Below are 26,537 nucleotides of genomic sequence, written 5' to 3' on the forward strand. Positions count from 1 at the left end.
TCTGTCTCTGGATTTACATATTCTGAATATTTTATATAAGTGGAATTATATAATATGTAACCTTTTATGTCCTGCCTCTTTAATTTCAGAAGAATGTGTTTGCTTTTTTTTTTTCTTTTTTCAACTTTTATGTTAGAATCGGGGTTTGTGTGTAATTTTTTTACAAGGGTATATTGCATGATGCTGAAGTTTGAAGTATGGATGAATCTGTCACCCAGATAGTAAGCATAGTACTCAGTAGGTAGTTTTCCTCAACGCTTCCCCAACATCCTCCCTCCACCCTCTTGTGTTCCCCAGTGTCTGTTCTCATTTTTATGAACATGTGAACCCAATGTTTAGCTTCAATTTATACATGAGAACTGTGGTATTTGATTTTCTAACTTCACGTTAGCTTGCTTAGGATAATAGTTTCCAACTACATCTGTATTACTGTGAAGGGCATGATTTTGTTCTTTTTTATTTGCCTCTTACTTAGCATAATGCTTTCAAATATACTGCAATCGTTCATTCATGTTGTAGTATGTATCAGTACTTCATTCTTTTTTATGACTTAGTATTCCATTGTATGTGTTTACCACAGTTTATCTGTTTGTCTATTAGTGCACATTTGATATATTAAAAAATGAACAACTGAAGTTTACAAAACAGTAGTGAAAAAGCAGTGGTTTAGAGTTAGACACTTGGATCTGTTCCCTCAACTGGTTGTTGGCCATGTGTGAACTTTAAAATACTGTTCTAAAAAAATAATAATAATAAAATAAAATACTGTTCTTGGAATTTCAGTGTGCCTGGGCTATAAAGATGGCAGTATGAATTTCTGAGGATTTTGAAATGTTTTCTCCAAGATGTGTTTCACCAATGTATTTTATTATTTCCCTGCTCAAAATCCTGTTGCTTCTGAAAAAAGACTAACCTTAGGCTTTATGCTGTGTTAGCTCTGGTTTAATTCTTCATCCTTGCAGCCTATCCACATTCTCTGTACTTTAGTCCAAGTGGACCACTTACTAACTTATTATTATGAAACACTAACTTACTATTATGCAGTTTTCTCCTTTAGTCCAGATATCCATAGCATTTTATTGGTCTCTGTTTTGCGAAACTTTATTTTACTCCATTGTGCAGAGGAGGTATCAGAACTTAGTTGTTTCTAAGGTATTGAAAGACAAAAATAGCAATTTAGTTGTTGGATAATAAAGGAGGTTAAAGAACTAGAAGAAAACTGTATTTTTCTCCATCTTTTTTGTATAGCATGTGGTACAGTTCTAAGCAGAGTAGATAAATGCTTTTTGATTGACTAGAATTTTTCCTCTGCATTAACACAAGGAGTCTTTTGTTTTTGCTTAAATATGGACTTTAAGCAGTTTGTTCAAGTGAAGTTAAGTGAAAAGAAAAGAGACTGTGTATACCCACAATTCTCATATTAATCTGTTTGGTTTGTGTATTATTTAGTTCCACTTAAATTCCTTTTATCATTGTTTCAGTTTTATGTTTTGATTGAGTAATTAATATTTAAGCCATTCTCTGAATCAAGAGTGAAGTAAAAGTAAACTCTTCAGAATTTGAGATTTATAGGTGGGTATAATAGTTAACATAGATGAGATATTGTATCCTTTTAAAATTTACCATTGTCTTAGAGAAGACATCAGTATACTTGATTATATTGAGTTAATTTGAGGATCATTCTAGTTGTTTAACAGATTTATCTCATTTTAAGCACTGAGAATGAAGTTTGAGGTTTTGGATATGCAATCAGGGTCTTTCAGTGATCTTAAATCAGCAATATTTTTTATCCTTAAAGACATAAATTTGTCAATGTTCACAGAAACAAAAACATTTTGGATTCTTCTGACTGTGATAATTTTCAGATCAAGTCAAAATACAAATATAATTGCCTTAAGACCATTGTTATTGATATCTCTTAAATTGGTTCTTTTTTTCTCCCCATTAGGGAGAGGAATCAAATGAGTCTGCAGAATCTAGCAGTAATTGGGAAAAGCAGGAAAGTATTGTATTGAAATTGCAAAAGGAATTTCCCAATTTTGATAAACAGGTGAGTAGTCATGTATGAAAATTTAATCAGTGTGTAATAAGTGTTTTTATCACAAAGTAGTGTTAGAGTTCAACCATACAAAAGCTTAGAGTGAGTTTTGCATTCTTGTAATTAAATGTTCTCCTTTTATCAATGTTATAAAGTATTTTCATACTGTTTAATTATGTTGTTTATTTACCTTGTTTACTCATTACAGTGTCTGTCTATGCTGTATCCCTAAGTCATTTTAAAAAAACCATAATAAAAATTGTGAACTCATTTATAAAATCTAAGTCATCTAGAAAGTCATCTGTAACCCTGCTCCCATCAAGTAACTGCTTAGTTTTTTTCATGCTCTCATCCTTGAAATTTCTTATAAGAATTTTAAAAATACTACATTTCAGTGTCTTCCTAGTTCATAAGCTTTCTTCTACTTCTCAAATAGTAAGAATATTTTCAGGGTCTTTAAAGACTCATGCCATACATGTTGTTGCTAAAAGAGCCTCTGTTTAATCCCATGATTATGTATAGAAGCAGCAAATATTTATTTAACATTTAGAGTACATTTATACTTGCCTTGATTCATTTGAGTATATATGCTCAGGTAGTACATCTACTAAATTCCTATGAGCTAAATGCACAATCTTGTTGCCATACTGGTTCTTTACCTATGTTGAAACTTAAACCAGCTGCATATTGAAATTTCATTTTTAATTGAGCAAGCATTTCTTGATCTTCTAGTGTTCACAGCACTTCATAGTGAAAGTTAGAAATGGAAAAAAAAATGTCAAGTTTTCTTTCTGTTAAAGACTATTGTGTATTTGTGGAGGTGAAATTACACAGAAAGCATGTGTAAAGCAGCATAAAAACAAGTGCAAAATAATCAGATATGAATTCTCTGTTTTCAGGTGATTAACTTACTTTTAAAAGAGCATAGACCTTTTCTGCAAGTTGCTAATTTGAGATTTTTAACAAAAAGATAAATGACTTATTTCTAGGAACTAAGAGAAGTACTCAAGGAACATGAATGGATGTACACAGAAGCTTTAGAATCTCTAAAAGTGTTTGCAGAAGACCAAGGTAATTATTCTGTGCCGCAGAAACTACATAATTCTCATTATATGCTTCATTTTAGTATATAAGAAAATGGTATAAGAACCCCTATTAGCTGTTTAATCAGAGGATGGGATTGCAAAAGATGCTAGAATTAATGATGTAAAAAACATTCTAAGAGCCAATTTCTAAATGTTTTGACCTGCCTGTTCTTTATCATAGTGTAAAACAAAACAATAAATATCTTTTTCTATTTGTTCAGTCTTTTTTGATAGTTAAGGCTACTTTTAAACTGCCATGTTTTATTAAGTATAAAAGAAACTTTTTAACAACTGTCAGGATGGATCTTGTGATTGGTGATATCATGTCATTACTGTAATGTCTTAGCCTATACTTGCACAGATTTTAAAAGCACTAGCATCAGAAACTTAAGGGTATCATAGGCGTGAACCCATTTTGGAACACTCTTAATTCTAGGATCCAAATGATAGAGGAGAGGTGGTAAGGAAGAGTTGAGTCATACATGTTTAGTAATGTACCTAAGGAAGAATCAAGTAGACTAGCTCTTCGTAATTTCAAAGCCAGCTTTAAAAGACCAGCATGGTAGCTTTAAGTGTTTTGGATTTGATTTTTTAAAATAAATTGTTTTAAAAGAAAGGCTATACTACCAATACTCTTGATGGCACAGAAAATTATATTCTGTGGCAAAAAGAAAGCTACCAAATCTGAGTTTGAAAAATGGGTGAGGAAAGCCACGTTACAAATGTGAAAAAATTTGAGAATACTTTAGCCAATTTATTTTGCTTATTTTTTTTTTATAAATGCACAAAAATAAAGGTATGAATCTGTGTAAGTCTAATAGCTTTCTGAGTAAGTAAAATATTGTGAATAAAGTATTGTATTATAGATTAATTGGTGCATGTTTTCTCACTGGTACTTAAAATAATGGTGTACCTTCATTCACAGGCATCTTAGAATTCTGTAAACTGATAGAATGAGTCAGTGATAAGGAATGTGGCTTTTTATAATACTGTATTTGAATAATTTTTTAAGTAACTATGAAACTTAGAATACTGAAGATAGTATTGGAAAATTATGGATAGTGGAAACATACACACTTCATTAGTAAGCTTTATAGTAGGGTAGGCATCATTTTTGCTATATTCTTCAGCATTGGCATAGTGAGTGGGGCTGTTAGAAATATCTGGGACATCATATGGGTATGCGGCTGCCATTTATCTTCTCAGGACCTTTGTCGGAAAATAGAAATTTACATTTAATTCATTTTAAAAATAAGTTACCACCTGCTTTTGAAACTTACTTTTAACCTCAAATTCTACTTCAGTATTTCTTTTTAAAGTGTATCAATATTTATCAATAAATTGTGGTTGAATTCTTCTGTATTCAAAAGGAATAGGTGAATGTTTTAAGTTTTTATTTAAAGTCTACCTTTATATTTAATTTATGTATTTGTAATTTAGTTTCTGTTTTTGTCTTTCTTATACAGATATGCAATATGCATCACAAAGTGAGGTTCCAAATGGAAAAGAAGTTTCTTCAAGAAGTCAAAATTATCCTAAAAATCCAACTAAAACAAAACTAAAACAGAAATTTTCAATGAAAGCCCAAAATGGCTTTAACAAGAAACGTAAAAAAAATGTATTTAATCCAAAGAGGGTTGTTGAAGACTCTGAATATGATTCAGGTTCTGATGTTGGTAGTTCACTAGATGAGGACTATAGTAGTGGTGAAGAAGTGATGGAAGATGGGTATAAAGGTAAAATTCTTCACTTCCTTCAAGATGCTTCAATTGGTGAACTTACTTTGATTCCTCAGTGTTCTCAGAAAAAGGCTCAGAAGATAACTGAACTCCGGCCCTTTAATAGTTGGGAAGCTCTGGTAAGGCTTTATTCTTTTTTCCCCCTGTATGTGTGTGTGTATTTAATTCACAGTACCGGTTATAGTCAAGTTGTCTTTAGCCCAGGGAAGCATAGATGGGTGGCCTTATCCTGTGTAAAGTCAAACATTACTTTCATTGTAAGCCAATAGTATTTCAAATAGTGTCATATGACCTAATTTTGAATGAATTAAGGGGTGATTTTCCTGAAATAACCCAAGCTGATTGGCTGGGAGTACTGTCACTCATTCTTTTGCATAGAAACTTGGTTCATTTCACTGCAGAAGAAGAAATTAGAGCTGACATTTAGGAAGGAGTTGTTTGCTAGCCTGTTCAGATCTGTTACTGCTGAGACACCATGCAGAAAGCAAGAATGTGGCAGAAATTTTACTACAACTACTTGAAGAGCAATAGCAACGGCCGGGGAGCTCCATGATTCAAAATGCCAGCCTAAGTGTTTTATGCTTCACCACAAAAGAAGCAATGGTTTATTTTCTTTTTTTCTTCTAAAAGTGACAGCTCAATCTCTAACATGTTTTTCTTGGTTAAACAACGCAGCCATTTTATGGAGTGTAGCAGGCTGCAGCATTTTTAATTGGAAAGATAGAAAAATTTCTGGAAGCCTAGAATTCAAGCGTTAGGTGAAGGGAAGGCATAAGCACTGGTAAGTACACTTTGCATGATCATTTTCTGGAATTTGATTTTCTGTAAACAGGTTTTATCCAGAATACCTGCATTTTGAGTTTTATGAATGCCAACAGTCATCAAATCTTATTCATACAGATAAATATAAGAACTCTTAAATTTTGCTTCAACTCTTATGTGGGCTTTTATAGCAGGAATTGTATATAGGCCCTGCTGTAAAAGCAATATAGATGATTTTTAACAGCTTTAAAAGATGCAGTGACCCTTGATGCTTTATAAAATTTTTTAGGAAGTTTTATTCCCTAAGTTAGGGAGCAAAGTTGCTTTTGTGATTAATTTTATACTTGCAGCAAATCTAAATGAGCATTAAATACCTTGATAAGTGTCTTGAAGTGGCGGTAGGGGAGAGTCCCTGAACAGTGGTTATAAATGCATTTTTTAATTAAAATCTTTGAAAAATACAGAAACAACATTAATAATGTTCCATAGCTTTAAAAAATAATAATAAACCATTCGTTTTGCCTGAAGCCTTTGCTTTTCCAGAGAACATCTGTCAAAGCAGGCCCTTTCAAAACTTGTTTGGCTTTGCCTGAGTGATTTATTTGTTAAAGTATTTGCTGAAGGGCTTTCTTGTTCTTCTTTTCTTCCTATTTTTCTTTCTTTTAATCTTTAATGGTGTCCTATGTTATTGCAGAGTTGGGTTGCTCAGGCTTGTTGGGATTCCAATTTAGTAAGATATGCAATTATCTGCACTGGTTTGTGTAGTCACTGTAACTACTTGCCCGAATATCTTATAGTAAAAGTAAATTATACAATTTTACCAGAGGTATATTTGCCAGATGTTTTTTAAAAATATTCAGCAACTTAGCATGTAGAAAGCATATCTTCCCCTACTAATTAATCAGAAGAGTTTAAATTAGTCTTGACATGAATTAGGAGATTAGGCATTACTTACTTAAACCTCCTCACATCTTGCCCCTTTCTAAAAGTTGAACATAAAGACTATATTGTTTGTTCTAACCATCCATCCAAATATGAAATATTTTATGTAACAGTCTAAAGGTATCTGAAAAGTAAACTTTCTACTTGAGTTCAGTGAATACAATGCTTTGCTGTCCTTAGCAAAGTAGGTGAATGAGCTTTTTCAAATTTATATTGTAAATTAGCAAGTAAATATGTATATGCTTTCAATTTTAATTTGCTTAGAACTTTGAGATTCTACTTTAAAAACCTTTAGAATTTTAAATGTGACTTATTTAGAGAGTACTTTTTAGCTAAAACCCTACCCTAGAGTAGTTTTAATATCTTAATAAAATTATCAAAACAAAAGTCAACATTAGGCATATTTTGGTTAAAAGCTATGTAATTTGCTTCTTCCCTGTTAATCAATGAGGTTTGATAATGTACCTCTAAACAACTTCAAAAGGAAACAAAAGCAAAAAAAATTGTTTTGTTTTGATAGCTGCCATATTTAGAAATTTCTATGAGAATTAGTTGAAGTTTTAATTTTATTGCTCAGTCATGTTTTAATGAAAATTACAAGGTATTAAATATATTAAGAACAGCCTGCTAATGAATAGCTCTTTCTTGAAATTATTGTTTAATCTTAGTCTTAAGAATTGGGGAATTTCTATTTATGAACTGTAAAATTCATAAATATTTCATCAAAAAATTCATACTTGAGACCATGAATAAAATACATATATAAAATAGTAATTTTTGTTAAAAGTGAGGTTTCTTTAACATTGGTAATTATTAAAGGATTAAATATAATCTTTAATATTTCATGGTCTTATTATAAAAGTAATTTAAATGTGAAAATTTTGTTAGTTGTGCCTTTTAAAACAACATTTGAGAAGTTGTAGATCATTGATTGTTTTCAAGGTAGTAGACATATAATGTAATGTAAGTGTAATAGATATGACATATAAGTAAGTACAATATACTTACATCACCTACTTGGTAATCTAATTATTGTAATTTTAAATTTAGAGGTTACTACTATTCTATATTATTATGACTTATTTGTCAGATAATTACACTTTTTGAAACTAAAATACTCTTGAGATATTTTAGTCATTCCCATCTTACGGGAGGAAAATTTGATTTTTTTTTTTTAAGTACATTACCTAAAAGGATATTTATGCTTGTAGTTTTACAATCATTTTTTTTTCTGAGTCAAAATTTAAATATTGTTTTTAAATTTTTCTTCATAATTTTTTCCATTTTACTTCCAGTTTTTCTGCATAATAGTAATGTAGGTGCCCATTGTGAGAAAACCTCATCATTAAATCAAGTAGGCTTCAGAAATACAGCAAGCCAAAAATGCCATCAGCTTAAAAACTTGTACTGTTATTGTGGTAAAAACTAGAATTTTTATTGCCAAATTTCACACATTAGATGCCATCATTTCACTAGCCACTTACTGGATTTTTGTCTAGCTTTGCACACAGTAGGGTAGGGGATATCAGTATGTCTGTGAAAAATCTTACTATGTTGCATCTTTATATATTAATCAGAGTAGTAATGTTTTTGTGCTGACCAATGCAACATGCATCAGTAACTCAACCTGAAAACTTTCATATATGCATCTACTTTGTTAACATTTAAATCAGTGTAGATCCGGTTTTTCTTGGCTGTTAAGCACTCAAGTTTAGTCCAGGTCAAACACTCTGCTCCTCATTGTGTTGCTCTCATCTGCTAGACTGCTGATTTTCTTTTTTGTTTGTTTTTTGTTGTTGTTGTTGTTGGGTTGTTTGTTTTTTGTTTTGTTGTTGTTTTTTTTCTGAGACAGAGTTTCGCTGTTGTCACTTAGGCTGGTGTGCAATGGCGAAATCTTGGCTCACTGCAACCTCCGCTTCCCAGGTTCAAGTGATTCTCCTGCCTCAGCCTCCCTAGTAGCTGGAATTACAGGCTCCTGTCACCACACCCGGCTAATATTTGTATTTGTAGTAGAGACAGAGTTTCAACATGTTGGTTGGGCTGAGCTGGGACTGCTGACCTCAGGTGATCCACCCGCCTCAGCCTCCCAAAGTGCTGGGATTACAGGCTTGTGCCATTGCACCCGGCCTTCTGCTTTAACTGGTGATTTTTGTAAAATGCCTGCCTAAATTGGCCACTTAAAGCATCATAATCATATTTCTTCCTTCTGGATAAGATGGCATCAGTGAATTTATTTATAAGATTACTATATTCAAGATGTGTTTTAATTTGTATAAGTTTGATAAGTTTATATTCAAAAAATTACAAATGCATTTTGAGTACTTCGTAGGTGCTGCCAGGTATTTATAATAATGAATAAGCCTTGGACTCTGTCCTCAGGGCTGCCTTTTGGCAAGTGGGGATTAATAATTTGAAAATTAAATCTGCTTTTAAACAGCTTCCCCCGTCCTATGGAAATTCAAAAATATTTGTACAGTAAGAGTGACACACGGTGGCAAGAGAGGGATACTTCAGTTGTTGACTGTTTTTGAAAGAAAAAAGTCCTTTGATAACTTGAGTTTTTAATGAAGAGATCATGATCAGGGCCATATTGACGAGTTTTTTTTCATGTAATTTATTCAGCAAGTAGCAGTTACTTTTTTTACTTTCTTCCTCCTGAAAAAAGAGATTTATCATTTTTTTGAAAATGATTCATTTTATCTAAGATCGAAGCAGTATCTGCAGAAATGTAAAGTTTATCCTAAATTCTACTAAAGAAACCCACCATTTCAGTTGTTTTGAACATTATCTCTTTATGTATACATTTGTATACTTCATGCCATGTAAAGAGGATCATCTTTTTTGTGGTTTTCAGTAACTTCAGATTTACTAATAGATCCCGCATTTATCTGGTACTTTGTATTTCTTAGATCCTTTTTAGGGGGAAGTTAAGTAAATTACAGGATTGTGAAGTGATTGTTGTGTTCATAAAACTGAGGCATGGTGGCAGTAGAGTGTTCTTACACCTTTCCTTAAATGAGAGCCCCTCTTTCCCCCTCCCCAAATTAATAAAGATTTTAACTATTGAGTTTCTTTCTTACTTTTTTTTTTTTTTTGAGACAGAATTTCACACTTGTTGCCCAGGCTGGAGTGCAATGGCGCGATCTCAGCTCACTGCAACCTCCGCCTCCCAGATTCAAGCAATTTTCTTGCCTCAGCCTCCCGAGTAGCTGGGACTACAGGTGTTCACCACCATGCCCAGCTAATTTTTTGTGTTTTTAGTAGAGATGGGGTTTCACCATGTTGACTGGGATAGTCTCAAACTCCTGACCTCGTGATCTGCCTGCCTCGGCCTCCCAAAGTGCTGGGATTACAGGCGTGAGCCACTGCACTCGGCCAACTATTGAGTTTCTTTACTTTTTGTTAATGTTTTTACTTTTATTATTTACACATGTACTTAGATTCACAAATAATTCTGTAGGCTTGTCCCCGCACCCCCGAGAAAATCCATATCCACCCTTTTCCCTAGCCTGTTGCCCACACTGCAGATAACTTATTTCATGGCTTTTGTCTGATTGTTCTTATCACCTCCATATCTTTAGGTAATATAATGCACTTTTTTTGTCATTTGTAGGTCATATCTATCAACTTAATGTTATAGACAATAGGATTTAGCTCTTGCTGTCTCTCACTTCACATGCCCATTTTCTGTTCCCCAGTTCTTTTAATATATGTTAATAATATGGTAATTTTGAAGATCATTTTTAGTGTCTGCATTGTTATGACTATGCAAATGCCTTTCACAGATGAACTATGTAGTATATTACATGGTTATTTTTTGTATTTTTCTCATCATTTTTCTAGTTATCATTTGTCTCGGTTTTTCTGTTTGCTTATTTTTCTATATACTTGTCATTACGTCAACTCTAAAGTCTTTGCCAGTTGCCTAAATTTCCTGTCAGGTTCTTTTTTCTTTCTTTTTCTTTTTGAGACAGTCTTGTTCTGTCACCCAAGCTGGAGTGCAGTGACACAATCTCAGCTCACTGCCATTTCCGCCTCCCAGATTCAAGCAATTCTCCTGCCTCAGCCTCCCAAGTAGTTGGAATTACAGGTATCCACCACCACACCCAGCTAATTTTTGTGTCTTTAGTAAAGACCGGGTTTTGCCATGTTGGCTGGGCTGGTCTTGAACTCCTGACCTCAAGTGATCCACCCACCTCGGCCTCCCAGAGTGCTGGGATTACTGGCATGAGCCACTTGCACCTGGGCCCATCAGATTTTAGACACCTCTGGTAATCTGTCAGTTTTCATCGTCTTTAGAAAATCTCTTCAGGAAGTTTATCACCTGCTTCAATTTGGACTATTTACACTGTAGGCCAGCTTATCAACTGTGGCCTTAGGATTTCATTTTCCTGACGTTATGGAGAATCCTTTTGTGCATCTTGAGTCTCTTGTTTCTGAATTCAGTGCATGTCACTTTTTTTATTCCAATGGTTTTGTAAGTGCATACTAGATAGTAGATGAATGAATGATATAGTGAAGCTAGATGGCCTCATTTTGAATCTCTTATCTGTCCTTTTCTGACAGCTTACATATCTGTAAGCAAACATCTGTAAGTGGGGTATAATTATGGTGCCTACCTATGGGAAAGTCTAAAAATTAAAGTAAATGCCATCAGTTTTCTGGCTCTTTAAAAATATTATCTGCAGATATTCACAATAATTTTCACTGCAAGTGTTGTATATATTATTAGTAAAATGCTAAGAAAGTATTTGTTGTTTTCTGTTTGTCCGATATATAAGTTCTAGCTGTACTGAATCAAACTTTTCAAAATCAAACCATTCTTCTCTTTTTTAAACCACCATGCCCACCCCATAGCTTTTTAAATCAGATTTATGGCTGGACACATGGGCACATTACCTACAATATATTAAAACTAACTGTTTTAGCCTTCTTGTGATAGTTTGACAAAGCTCAGTCCATTGGGTTGTGAGCAGTGGTATGTTATGACTTTTGGAAAGTGTTGTCTCTTCTTGCCAGTAGAAGGATCAATATGATGGTGGATATTGAGGTTATTGAAAGCAACAGAGTTAGAAGAATATTTAATTTTGAAACCAACATGCCAAATCTGAATCCGTTCCTCAGGTTTTTATTTACATCAGAGAAAAATAAGCTTCTTTTATTTAAACCCCTGATAGTTTGGGTTTACTGTCACAGCTGAATCTAATCATAGTAAATTCATTCAATTAAACTTTTTCCTTTGAAAAATTGTCTACTGATGTTTTACATTCATGGGTAGTGGATTGTTATTAGATAGATCTAAATTCTAAATCAGCAACAGTCATTTAGATCATCTCTAAAGTTGGTTTACTTGTGTGGGAGGGGAGAGATAGGGAGTGTCAGGGAATCCTAAGGAGTTCTGAAATTTCTACTTCAAAATAACCAAAAAGTGAAGTTCAGTTAAACATCTCATAACCAGCCCTCAACTGTTAAATCATTCTGAAGTAAGAATGACCTTGCACTCTCCTTTACTGCCTTCCCCATTTTGTTATTACAAGAAATTTAAACAGTGTTAGAATAATATAATGAACCCCCATGTGTTTTGTCCATACTCTTGTTCACTTCCTTTCATCATATTATTTTGAAGCACATCTCAGACGTCATTTACGATTTTAAATATGTATCCCTGAAGAAACCATAACATTCTCATATCTAATAAATATCAATAATTTCTTAATATCAAAATATTTAGAGTTCAAATTTCCAGTTATCTCAAAAATGCCGTAGTATTTGTTCATTTGTTTTATAGTTTGTTTGAATTGGGATCCAAATAAGGTCCACTTTATTGAGATTGCTTGATAGGTCTTTTAACTCTTTTAATCTCCAGGTTCCTCATTCCTCTCTTTCTTCCCCCTCCTTCTCTTTTTCCAGTATTTTTGGCAAAGAAACTGGATAATTTGTTCTACATTTCCCCTGTCTAAACTTTTCTGATTATACCTCCCCAGTGTAATTTAACATGTTCCACTGGACTAGTACTTTATGTAAAATGATAATTAGAAGATTAAATGCTCCCACCAGTACTCTTACATAGTTTGTAATGTGTTCTTTCATCAGAAGTCTGATTGTTAACTTTTTGTAACATTAGCAACTGTTGATGCTACATATCTAGATTCATAATTCATTAGCCAATGCAAAATTAATATTTTTTTATTTTTATTTTTTTTTATTTTGAGACAGAGTCTCGATCTGTCAGGCTGGAGTGCGGTGGCGTGATTTTGGCTCACTGCAACGTCTGCCTCTTGGGTTCAAGAAATTCTTGTGCCTCAGCCTCCTCAAGTAGCTGGGATTACAGGCGTGCACCACCACTCCTGGTTAATTTTTGTTATTTTAATAGAGATGGGGTTTCGCTCTGTTTGTCTCAAACTCCTTGGGTCTCAGGTAATCCACCCATCTCGGCCTCCCAAAGTGCTGGGATTATAGGCGTGAGCTACCACGCTGGCCTGCAAAATTAATATTTTAATACTGTTACTGCTTCTTCTTTAGGAACTATCTATAAAAATAACTTCCTTAAAACCACTCTAAATGTTGCTGTTCACATACAAAATTCAGGATAAATGTTTATTCTTTCCTTTAATTTTCCAGCTCTCAAAATAATGATTAGTCACCCTCACCTTTTAACCCTTTCTTGTGGCATCCAAATGTCCATAATTAATTTTTGCTCTTAAAAAATAAGTAAAAGGAAGAAAATTTTTTTAATAAAGACATCAAACTTAAATGTGTAAATTGGGACAAAATTAGTGAATTTGTGATTTATGTCTGCTGTAATTTTTTTGTATTTTAGGAAGTTTCAGCTATAAGGGAAATCTTGTATTTGAGAAAACTGTTAAGAGGCAAAAATAGTAATATGATAATGACAGATTAGATCACAGTATGCTAATTTTTTTGAGTTGCCTCTTGTATAACACAACTTTTGAAAATATATGAAAAATAGTACCATATTCCTTTTTGATGGAAAAAAGATTGAAACCTGTAATTGCTTTATAAAGATTCAGCATGCTTCAGCTTCACTTTGAATATATTCACTTTGTATAATCTAACATTGATTTTCTTAATAATGGTTATGTGACTTACATGTTAGGAATCTTCACAGTGCATGTTTTACTTTTTTATCTGTTTCTCAGAAAATATTGACTGTTATTTATCACTAAACTCATACTATGCTTAGGCTTTAACCTTCAACAATACAGTAACGTCTTTAGAGTTCTACTGAATTATGGATATATTATTAGATGAGTATTTACCTCTCCATGTGCTTCTGCCACATATCTTCAAAGCATAACTATTGTGAATAAAATTATACATTTATAACTGCTGTGAATAGTTATATATTTAATTACTCAGAACTGTCCATGAGAAACACTATAGAAATTGTTATTTACCATGTTGTGTATTTTATATAAATTCATTATAATTGATGAAAGATTAGGTAAGTTTGTTTGTTTGTTTGTTTGTGTTTGTTTTTAAGACAGGATCTCACTCTGTCACCTAGGCTGAAGTGCAGTGGTGCAGTCTTGGCCCACTGCAACCTCTGACTCTTAGGCTCAAGCCATCGTCCCACCTCAGCCTACTGAGTAGCCGAGACCACAGGCGCGTGCCACCACACCCAGCTAATTTTTTTGTATTTTTGGTAGAGTCTGAGTTCTGCCATGTTGCCCAGGCTGGTTCTGAAATCCTGGGCTCAAACAATCTTCCCACCTTAGCCTCCCAACATGCTGGGATAATAGGTGTAGTGTACACCCGGCCAGTTTATTGTTTTTTTGGCAGTTAAAACTTAACACTTTTTTTTTTTTTTGAAAATATTTCTTCTTTGGCTTCTTGCTTTTTCAGTGTATTTTAAACACTTTTAAATGTTGATGTTCTTAAAGGTTTTATTCTCAGTCTTCTAATCTTCAATTTCATGTGCTTTTCCTTAGGTAATCTCATCAGTATTTCTGACTTTGATGGCCACCTGTGTGACATCTTTTTCTCCAGCATACATCTCTTCTCTAAGATATAGATCTGTTTATTTAACTAACCACTGACTCTGTCTCCAGAATTTGGTAGCTACCCCAAATTTAATATATCCAGAAGCAGAATTCCCTCGCCATCCTGGTAAATTTTAATCTCAACACACGGTACTACTAATCAGTTATATTGAAGCCAGAATTCTGGGAGTCAGGCTTAATCTTTTCACTCATCTCCCCACACTTAATGGATTCTACCTCCTGAAGATCATGAATCTATCAGTTTCTCCATGTCCAACACAGGCCACTATTATCTCTCAACTCATAGCCTTCTTAATAGTTGTTTGCTCTCAAGCCTTCTTCACATTGCTTTCGTAGAGTTCTTTCTAAGCAGGAACTCTCTATCTTTTCACTTTCTGGCCTAAAACCTTTCAATAGCTTTTTAATGCCCATAAGTTCCGTTTAGAACTCATCAAAATGATTCATACCCTTACTGCCTTCCTGTTCAGACTTGTCCATTACTTCTCTAGGTTCTGACATTTGAATTTATCTTTCCATTAAAACAGTTCTTTTATTATTTCTGGCCTTCTTACTCTGTAAGGAATTCCTAGGTCTTAGATTTTATTAGTCTTTTTGCGATGAGTGCCCATGAACTTTTCCTCTTTCTCTTGTCTATACCAGAGGGTTACCCTTGAAATTGTTACTTGTTTTTCCGAGTGATCATAGACCACAAGGACAGGGACTGTGTCTATCTCTCAGATACTTAACCAGTTAGAATAATTTCTGTTAAGAAATAAGAACATAATAAATGGTAGTTGGTTACAGAAAGAAAAGTTTATTTTGAACTTTTAAGGTCTTAAATTATTTTATTTAGAGAAGTTTTAGTTAGTGAAAAGATTATGGACTTTTTCTCTTACCCAGCTTTGTGACTGTTTGAAATTGAACCTTAGTATTTTCATCTAGATTTGGTAGACTAGTCTTGTAATTGTTATGAGGATTAAATGAATTACTGAATAAGAGTTATCCAATAGTTTCTAGCACATAAATGGTGCATGATGTATGTTCATTCCTTATGTTCTGGTTAATTTGTTTTGTTTCTCTCATATGTACGTATATTACACACACGTACTACAACCAGCATGAGATTGGATTATTGGCCTATAATTTTTGGTTGCATTTAAAAATAAAAGTATTTTAGCTAAAAGTTCTAATAGAACCTCCTTAAGAAACTGATTCTTATCTACACTGCTGCTTAGTATAGATCTTTCCCCTGAAAAGCACAAAGTAGGGGGAGTGGGAGATCACATTGTGATTATGAATATTGTCCCTGTGAAAAATGTAGTGTGCAAATAAACTTAGTATTTTATTTACAGTGCCATTTTTGAAGTGCTAAGAATAGATTGGATATTTTGTATCTTGCCAAGTTTTTCTAGGATAAATATGGAAAATGTATACTGTTATAAACTGTATTTTATTAAATTATCTTAGCATATACTGAAAGTACTTAATTACTATTGCTTGAGCTTTTCACTGAACTTAGAAATACTGTGATCATAGTGATTAGAGTTGTTAATGTGATTCTTGTTATAACTTGGAAAAATATGCTAAATAGGATAACATGAATAAAACTTATATGTGGTATTTTCCTAATACATGGTTTTATTTTAGTTTTCTACATTCAGTTCTGGCTTATGGAATTTTCAGTTTTGCCCCAGATATTTCAAATAACTTTTGGGCTTTCTCCTCATCTTCACTAAAAATATTTTTTGTCATGTTCTTTAGAATATATTTTTTTCAGCTATGTATCTAAAAAATTCTGATACAGCTTTTATATATGAAGTATTCATGCCTCCTTTTGAAAAATAAATACAACTGTATTTTGAAAGAGAAGTTCTGTGAGTTTTCAAAGAGAACCATTTATAGTGTTAGGTTGAAATCGTATTTTTTTAAAACCTTAGCTGATTCTTAAATTGGTCAAGTTAACTTTTGATTCATGTAATATCTTTCCACGTGGTAGTCTCTATTTAGAAGTAAAACATCAAGTGACAAATAATTGGAGTTTTGAAAACTTGAGGGGCTACACTTTGATGATAGATGTGGGAAAATATGTTTTAAGAAGATTAATCTTAATATGTAATAGTCATAGAAGATAACAAATGGAGATGTAGATAACATTAGATTTGCAGTGACTACATTTGATACTGTTACCTTTGGTATTAAGGAAAAGTGAATTTAAGATTTTGAAATGTTTTTAAAAACTTGATAGGAGATAGTAACAATTACTTGTTAATGTTTCTCCTATAAGAGATTGCTGCCAGGTTCAAAGTAACAAGTTTGGGATTATGCATTTTTTGAAGTAAGATATATTTTATTTTAACATAATGAGTTTGATATGTGACAGTAGAATATAAAAGAGAAACATGTAGCAATTCAATTATAAACATGAAGAGTCAGATTCTCTAGTAGTTGATTATAAGCTCATTAAATAAAAGTTTAAATTGGCCAATGTGTTTTCCTCATAAAGAAATCAGGATTGCTTTTCTCTTTCCTAGATCTGACCTATTCAATTATTTTTCTTTTTGTGCCATAGTTCACAAAGATGTCCAAAACTAATGGCTTATCAGAAGATTTGATATGGCACTGTAAAACACTGATCCAAGAAAGAGATGTAGTTATAAGGCTTATGAACAAATGTGAAGACATTTCAAATAAATTGACCAAACAAGTTACAATGCTTACTGGAAATGGAGGTGGATGGAACATTGAACAACCTTCCATTCTAAACCAAAGGTAATCTTTGTTGAATATATTTATTCATATTTTATTGCAATTGTATAAAATATCTGAACTTATTTCTGTATCATGCCTGGAAAGCGATATGACAACTAATGGTGGGAGAGAACCCCCAGGTATTCTGTAATGGCACATAAGTGGACTGTGAACTGTTTTTCATTCATTTCTTCCACCCCCAAATAGGATATTTTATTCTATCAAATCATTATAAATTAAAGGGGGGGATGGTATGATACTATATGACCTGTGTCTTTTTTGCCTGATGACAGATAATTGTTTATATAATCACGGAAACTGAAAAAGTGGTTTTAGCTACTCCTATGCATAAATTTGATGTCCTAAAAAAATGTCAGCTGCTTAATTGCATCAGTGTAAAAATTCCTTTCCTAGCTCCTTTTCTTTTTAATCATAAATAAAATGAAAGATATCCCATACTGTGACGAAATGTTTTAAATGCTTTGATAAAGCCAGCTTTTAAAATCTCCTTTTGGAGTAGAAATACATCAGAAAGGGAAAGGACAGATAACTTTGATTAAATAGATCATATAAGTATACTTATTTCCCCAATTTGCTACTTTCAGTAAAATACCTTACCAGAATTCATGCAAAAAAACAAACACAGAAATATTGTCCAGCGGCCAGTACATATTAAAGTGGTTTTTGTAATTGTGATCACCCACATTTTGCATGTTGTTGGTGGATTGGGGTGGGGGGAATTGTTTTGAACTTCCTTTAAAAGTTTGTATATTTTTAAGTAGTTTTGAGATGCAAAACTGTTCGGAATACTTTTTTAAAAAATAGTATAAAACTGTTAATAGTATGATACTATTTATAGTGGCAAAACCATGGAAACAAATGGAGTTCCTAAGATAGGGAATAATTGTACTGAATTATGGTATATCCATACTTTGCAATGTTATGCAACTTTAAAATGAGTTACTTCTGTTCAGAATATTTCTGATAGGTTAAGATTAGCAGTAGGATCTCATTAAAATTAATTGCCTTAGTTGCTGATTTTATTTACTTCTGATATTTTTCTAAGTTAATGATCAAAGCATATTTGCTGATCATTGGTTAATAACTTAAAATCAAGGTATGGAAAAAAAAAACATGATTACTGGCCTTTAATAGTAAGCTACAATCTTTTCTGTGCCCTTCTAGGGTGCTATGGGATGGTGTAGGGAAACGTGATGCAGTTCCCACAAAGAAGCTCTTTTCTCTGTTGCATAGAAAGAACTATATCAGCAAATTCATCTCCTAAAAGTGTAGTTGGAGCTGCTGCTTCTTGTTCTCCAGCATTGGATATGGGGAGTTCTTCACTCTACAAGACTTACCCAGTTGAGTCTACTTTATCATAATTTGGATTTTTAAAAATCAAGTGCTTTATTGCATCACTTAAAAAATTTCTCTCTCAAAACCACATTCACCAAGTCCTGTTATTTGTAAATAGTTTGATCAGGTAATTAACTGTCCTTTCCATTAGGCTGAGGATTTTTAAAATAAAATATTTAATAGATGAGAAAAATAGTTGTTGTTGCTGTTTTTTTTTTTTTTTTAAGTGCTTGTTGGATCTTATCCAAAGTACAACTTCTAAAACCTGTATAGATCGTCTCTTTAGAGTTTATTTAAGTGCACTTTTAGGGGGTAGAATTTGTTGTCTTGATTTTTGTTCTTCAGCCAAGGTAAGAGTTGCATAAGCAATTTTTACTTGGTGTACTAGCCAGGCATTGTGGGTACTTAGTTTATAGACATTTAAAGTTGTTTCCTTGCTTTATAAAGGATTGATTAGCACAGATTAGATTAACCTGATAAATAACCTACCATGCTTACATCTTTCTCTAAACAGAAAAAATTCTTTATAACAAAGTTTACTTTGCTAAAAACTGTTGCAAGTGTATGTGAATTGTAGCAGAAGACAGTTTGCCTTTTAGAAATACAGATATTCCAGAATTGCTTGTGAAAAATGAAATCTTTATAGGGAAAAGTTAAAGTTTTCATATATACTTCAAAACCATTACATCCATAATCTTTATTTTAAAATGTCAAAATTTAAATTGCTTAAAATATAATACAATGAGGGAAGAGAAAAAACCTTAGTATTTCTCCTGTTTTATTTTTACTATATATGTAGCCATCTCTAAAGCTTTAGTTAATTAATCTATAATTTATCAGCCTTAAACTGAAAAGATTTCTCACATGTTCAAAATACAATATATTTAATCGTGTGTGTCTTGCCTTTTGAGCTAAATCTGCCAAGGTTCTTCTGATCTTGTTCATCCTGAGCTTGACGGATAGTTTCTATCCTGTTCTTACACAGGAGCTCTGAGACCATTTGACAGTGACGCAAATGCAAATTAACACTGCAAATGCAGATGTGGTTTCACTAACTCAAAAGTAGTAGTATGTAAATGTTTTAGTTTGAACATTTCTGTCAGTACAAACTAATGTTGTGGTAGTATTTGCAGCAGCCATGTCACACTTAAGGGACATAAACATTTGATCAGACAGCATCCCTAATCTGTTTTCTATGAACTGCTTTAAACAAGTCTCTCTAGCCCTGTAGTTGTGTATTTTAAACTCACATTTAGCACATTGTATATACCCCTGATGTTTCTATTTTATGCCTTTCTCACCTTTGAAAATAATTTTGAAACTAGTTTCTCTGGCAGATTTAAACCCATTGAATTTTCAGACTGTGAAAAAATCATGGTAACTCTGGAAGGAGTTGTTTATTTATTTTTCCTAATGAAACAAGTAACTTCAAAATAGCCTGTTGCCTCATTTTCTTACATAATCTCAGAAAATCTCTAAATTGATTTTTTTCCTTAGTGAGAGATAAGAAAATGTTTAGTTCAGAGATAGTTTGGTACTCTGTTGAGAAGAAAACACTTATTCAAAAGGCCTGAACAAATCCCTGTGTTCTTAACAGTAAATTGGTGGTTCAGATTTATATTCAGTCATGAAACTTCTTAGAAAACCGTAAAGTGTCAAAATAAATGGGAAGTATGATTATATAGCACCTAAATATTAGAACTACTAGAAAAGAATATAGGTACCCTGTTTTTAAATGTTGTTATAATAAATGCGTTCAGAGTCTTTATCAAAATTGCATTTTCTTTGATCCTTTCATGCTAAGAAAGGATCTATAATTGGCAGCAGTTTGGTGATAGTAAGTGACCAAGCTACTTGTAATTTAGACAAATCTAACAACAGCAAACATATATACATTAACACTTTATATTTTTATAACAAATACTTCAGTATAATAAAACCATGTCACGTCATGATCAAAACACCTTACCAGGATTTCTTTGTGATTATGAATAAAGCAATATAATTTAAATTTTAAAAAATCTGTATAGTAGTTGTTTTTAAATTTCCTCATCACTTTTTAAAATGTGATGTTATAATGAGTATTTTGACAGTTAAATAGAGTTCTCAACATGTATTGTGATGAAGAATTTCAGTAATTTTTATTTATTAAGAATATTTCTTGGCTATTTGTGATAGGTTGTATGTTGGGATGGCATGTGAGCCCTTGTCTGCATTTATAAGTGATGTGTGCTTACCTTATCAAGTTTCATTAGTCATAAATTGTGAGCCTTACGTGCACAGGATGACTAAAGCATTGGGAAGGATGCATAAAAATAATGGAGAACTCAGTGTTGACCATAGGATGGGTGGGTCAGGAAGAGAGAATTTTTTCATTTCTACTATTTACTGGTTAAGTGCTGAGCTCTGGATCACACGTGGATTGGATACTGGCACTACCATTGCAGATACAAATTTGGTTAGCTACATGACCTTGGGCAAGTTACTTAACTTCTGTGAGCCCCAGTGAATTTCTCATCTATAAAATGCAGATAATTAATATTTCCTATTTTTAATATGGATTAAATGAAATAATGTATATGAAGCCCATAGCATAGAGCCTGAAAAATGGTAAATATTCCAGTATTAGCATTTACTGTCACCATTATAGTAGAAAGAATTGTTTTGGATCTGGAATTTAAAATATCTATGATAACATGTTCTATTATTACTTTTATAGTAGTAGCATAGACATTATATTGACTAGGAAAGCAAAGACAGACATTTTTTTAAAATTCAGCAAAAGAATTGTAAAGACCTTAGAAATGCTGCTTTTTCTCCTACCTATACTTTTAATTGTGTTAAATGAGAAATGTTTTATAAGTTGCATACCCCACAGTTAAAACATAGATTCTGATTTAAGATGGACATCATTCAGCTACATGTTCTTCAATCAGTTCTAATTGTGTCTTGATTTCAGAGTTTGATCCTTTAACAATGTATTATACTATAGCTATGTCCAGACCCTTCCCTGTATGCAAACAGGATGTATGCAAGAGGAAATTAAGGGAATAGGATAAAAGCTGGAGAATAGGAGGCATGACCTTGTCTTATGTTTTCACATTAATACAAGGTGTTCTAGTGAATATGAGAATAGGCTTTGCAGTGAGATAGACATCCTGAATTAAAATCTTAGCCTTAACACTTTGTAGCTATGCAACCTCAGGCAAATTAAGTTTTTTTATCTGTTGAAATGATGATAGTAGCTACTTTATGGGACTTGTAAAGGGTTAAATGAGGTGATGTTTGAAAAATGATATCTGTGCCTACATATAACAGATGTTCAATAAATGATAACTGTTAATAGTTTTTAACCATTTGAACTATTGTTTTCATTCCTTTTTTTTTTTTTTTTTTGTACTTTAGACAGGGTCTGGCTCTGTCACCCATGCTGGAGTGCAATGGCATGATCTCAGCTCACTATAACTTCTGCCTCCCAGGCTCAAGTGATCTTTCCACCTCAGACTCCTAATTAGCTGGGAGTACAAGCTTATGCCACCATGCCCAGCTAATTTTTTTGTGTGTTTTTGGTAGAGATAGCGTTTTGTCATGTTGCTCAGGCTGGTCTTGAACTGTTGAGCTCAAGCAATACGCGCACCACAGCATCGCAAAGTGCTGGGATTACAGGCATGAGCCACTGTTTTCATTCCTTATAACTCTCCCATTTTACCTTCCAAACAACTCATTCTCAGGGATTAGTCTGTTCATGTGTTTCCAAATTAAATAAGGTTTTTGACACTTGGATGCTACTTTCTACATAGAAATAATTTTGCTAAACAGGTGCTATGTACATTTGTACATAGTACACATAATACATACATGCGTGCTCCAGAATTACACATACCACTGATATTGGAGTGACTGGCACACATTCAGAAAGTGTTTATTAAACCTACTTTCAAAGTAGCAAATTATGTTTGTGGTTTCTTTGTCCAAATACTTTTTAGTTCTCTAATGTGCTAAAAATCAAATCAATACAATTCAATTTTCTAGTATAAATAATAGCTTAGTGATATATTCTACTTAATATTCGAATTCTTTATGGAATTAATTTAGAGGTACTAGATTATGACCAAATATGGAAATTCTTGATTCTTATTGCCAGAAGAAAGAAGAATAGAGAATAAAATTTGGGAAGATCTAAAAAAACATTTATGTCTTGGGTTCATTTTTTTAAGTAGGTGTATATAGCATCTAACAATTAGTTAAAAGGTAAGGTTAGACCTAGGCATTTTAGTTTTTATGTGCATTGTAATAACTAATAGACATATAAATATAAATGTATAATATTTGGTAACTCTCTCTTTACCAGTTTGTCACTCAAGCCCTATCAGAAGGTTGGTTTGAATTGGCTGGCATTGGTACATAAACATGGACTTAATGGAATTTTGGCAGATGAAATGGTAAGTGTACTTTATTTGTAGGATTTGTAATTCACAGTGTCATTAAAAGGTATTCTTGCTGTCATTTAAAACATGAAATTTTACTTGCTATTGTAGTTAACTGCTGCCACCTCATTATCTTATATTTTATCTCACCTTTGTTTTTGATAGAGTTAATTCTGTCCTCACTCCTCCCCAAGATAAAGATAGATTTCTCTTTCTGATTATCAAATTAGTAAATACATGTTACAAACATAAAAATACAAATTATAAAAAATCAAAATCAAAGTTACCTATTCCACCAGTTAAACAAGAACTAGTTTGGCATCTTCTTTTCTAGATACTATCTTCTGCAGATATTGTGTGTGTATGTACATGTGTACATACATACATTTATGTAATATATGTGCTTTTTCTACAACTGACTTTAAAATTTTAACTTAGATCCCCGTCTTTGTCAGTGAATAAATCCACATACGTATCAACATCATTTCAGCTATTTTATTTTTGTTAGATGTCTCTCTGGTTCTCTGTTCTTTCCCAAATCACATTTGCTTAAAGCTAAGCTCAGGAAGTTTGTTACAGCCAGTAGTCCAGGTGTTGTCATGTGGAAACTTGACCTTAATCTAACACCTCCATTCCTCCAGCTATAGTTTTTTAAAGTACATATTAAAAATGAGTCATGTTTAGCAAAGAAAATGTTACACCATGTGTTGGATTCCTAAAATAAAAATTAACAAAGTAATCATACTTGTTCTCTAATTAGCTTCTAGGAAAGTAATCTTTAGTATTGTAAGATATATTCTCACACATACTTCATACTGCCATTAAAACAAAGATACTGTTTATCTAATAGAAAAGTGAATAATATACATAGAATTTCAAGATACTTATAGAAACAGAATTACAGCATTTCATTAGTGTGACTGCACTTGGGTATCAGTCCTGGGTTTGGGGTCTCCAACTTTACTGTTCAGGAGCTATCTGATCCTTGCCAGTTGACCTAATCTCTCAAAACTAATAATAAAATGTAGATAATTTCTATCTCATAAGATTGCATTTACAGCTGGGCGTGGTGGCTCACGCCTGTAATCCAAGCACTTTGGAGGCCAAGGCAGGTGGATCACTGGAGGTCGGGAGTTCAAGACCAGCCTGACCAACATGGCGAAACTCCGTCTTAAAAAAAATAAAAATAAAAATAAATTTTTTTTTTAAATGATTGCATTTGGTAGCAAATGAGGTGTATATTATGTGAAACTACTTTTTTTTTTGAGGAGACAGAGTCTTACTCTGTCACCTAGGCTGGAGTGAAGTGGCACAATCTCTACTCACTGTAACCTCTGCCTCCTGGGTTCAAGCGATTCTCCTGCCTCAGCCTCCTAAGTAGCTGGGACTACAGGCACCCACCACTGCACCTAGCTAATTTTTGTATTTTTAGTAGAGATGGGGTTTCACTGTGTTGCCCAGGCTGGTCTCAAACTCCTGATCTCAGGTGATCCACCCACCTCAGCCTCCCAAAGTGCTGGGTGTGAGCCTCCGCACACAGCCATGAAACTGTTTTTGTAACCTGTAAAGCACAACACAATATTTATAAAGTTGTTGGTTTAGTCATCTAGCATTGCTATAACAAAATACTACAGACTCAGTTGTTCTTCACAATTTTGGACGTAGACAGTCTAAGATCAAGGTATTGGTAGGTTGGATTTCTTCTGAGTCCTCTATTTGGCTTGCACACAGCCACTTTCTTGCTCTGTCCTTATGTGGCCTTTTCTGTGTATGTACACATGCCAGGTATTTCTTCATACAAGGACAGTCATATTGGGTTCAGGTCCCACATTTATGAATTCATTTAGCTTTAATTTCCTCCTAAAAAGCCGTATCTCTAAATACAATAATATTGAGGGTTATGACTTCAACATATGTATTGTCTGTGGGGAGGAGGTGGACACAATTCAGTCCACAACAGTTCGGTGGCATTTACTTCCTCTGAGGAACTGTATCTCCTCAGTAGCTTTTTAAGACCATTTTTTAATGGTGTCTAATTTAGTTGCAGTAAAATGTACAAATGTACAACTTAGTGACTTTTTATATACATGTACACACATGTGACTACAGAGCAACTTTTCCATCATCCCAGAAAGTTTCTCATGCTTTTTTCTAGTCATTGCTTCTACCACTGTTCTCATACCTATTGTCATGGGTTTCTTCTGGTTATACAGTATGTGTAGTTTACTGTATACTATTTGTTTTTGGTTCATTTGGTGAATATAATGTTATTGAGATCCATCCATGTTCTTACATGTATTAATAGTATTGCTATGTGATATGGTAGTCCATGGTATAAATACACTGCAGTTTGTTGATCTTCTGATGGATATGGATGTTTAAGTTTCCCTCCCTCCTCCCTCCCTTCTTTCCTTCCTTCCTCTGCCTGTCTGTCTGTCATGACAGGGGCTTGCTCTGTCACCCAGGCTGGAGTGCAGTGTCGCTATGTCAGCTCACTGCAGCCTCAGCCTCTTCAGCTCAGGCAGTCTGTTTACCTCAGCTTCCCAAGTATGGATCACAGACATGCGCCACCACACCCAGCTAATTTTGTAAATTTTTGTAGAGATGGGGTTTCACCATGTTGCCCAGGCTGGTCTTGAACTCCTGGGCTCAAGTGATCGACCTGCCTCAGCCTCCTAAAGTTCTGGGATTACAGGCATACACCATCATGCCTAACTTATTTCCAGTGTTTGGCTATTAAAATAAAACTATGAACATTCTTACCCAAGTCCTTTTGCAGTCATATGCTCTCATATCTCATGATTATATTCTTTTTTTTTTTTTACAGTATCTTTTCATGAATAGATGTTCTTTTTTTTTTTTTTTTTTTAAAGAAAGAAAGAAAAAATAAAGAAGAGGAGGAAAAAGGAAGAGAAAGAGAGAGAGAGAATGGGAGTATTGCTTTCTTGCCCAGGCTAGAATGCAGTTTAGTAATGGGTATTGAAAACCTCTTTTATACCAATAATTATACTTGATGTAAACAGGAAGGAATAAGGGAAGAAAATAACAAACGAGCAGCCAACCAATATTTCATTTAAACCTATGAAATGCTATGCGATTACTGAGGAGTGATTTACTTCCAATTATGTAGTCACTTATGGAATAGGTGTGAGGTGGTAATGTATGTTTTATGTATTTGAAGTGGAGAGTTCTATAAATGTTTATTAAGTTTACTTGTTCTCGGTCTGAGTTCAAGTCCTGGATGTCCTTGTTAATTTTCTGTCTGGTTGATCTATAAAATCATTAGCTCTTCTTGTTACATTGATCCTTTTGCCATTATGTAACGTCCTTCTTTGCCTCTTTTGCTCTGTTACTTTAAAGTCTACTTTATCAGAGGCGAGAATTGCATCTCCTGCTTTTTATTTGTTTATTTTTACTCTCTGATTGGTTGATAAATC

The 26,537-nt window shown here is 33.3% G+C and overlaps 1 protein-coding gene across 3 annotated transcripts in view; it reads left to right on the forward strand.

Moving 5' to 3' along the window:
- Nucleotides 1-26,537, forward strand: part of SMARCAD1 (SWI/SNF-related, matrix-associated actin-dependent regulator of chromatin, subfamily a, containing DEAD/H box 1) — an 86,761-nt gene that overhangs the window by 39,353 nt on the left and 20,871 nt on the right. For 2 of the 3 annotated variants that reach the window (XM_012437771.2, XM_012437770.2), the window contains exons 7-11: nt 1,949-2,050; nt 3,028-3,109; nt 4,590-4,981; nt 17,139-17,338; nt 23,025-23,115. In XM_012437771.2, coding sequence (XP_012293194.1) covers nt 1,949-2,050; nt 3,028-3,109; nt 4,590-4,981; nt 17,139-17,338; nt 23,025-23,115 — 867 coding nt within the window. Of the gene's footprint in view, nt 1-1,948; nt 2,051-3,027; nt 3,110-4,589; nt 4,982-5,263; nt 5,644-17,138; nt 17,339-23,024; nt 23,116-26,537 lie in introns of those variants that run through there. The other variant, XM_012437772.2, reaches the window with a different exon arrangement.

This window comes from Aotus nancymaae, unplaced genomic scaffold (assembly GCF_030222135.1).
Source record: "Aotus nancymaae isolate 86718 unplaced genomic scaffold, 86718_ANA_hifiasm-v0.15.2.pri h1tg000006l, whole genome shotgun sequence".
Taxonomy (NCBI): domain Eukaryota; kingdom Metazoa; phylum Chordata; class Mammalia; order Primates; family Aotidae; genus Aotus; species Aotus nancymaae.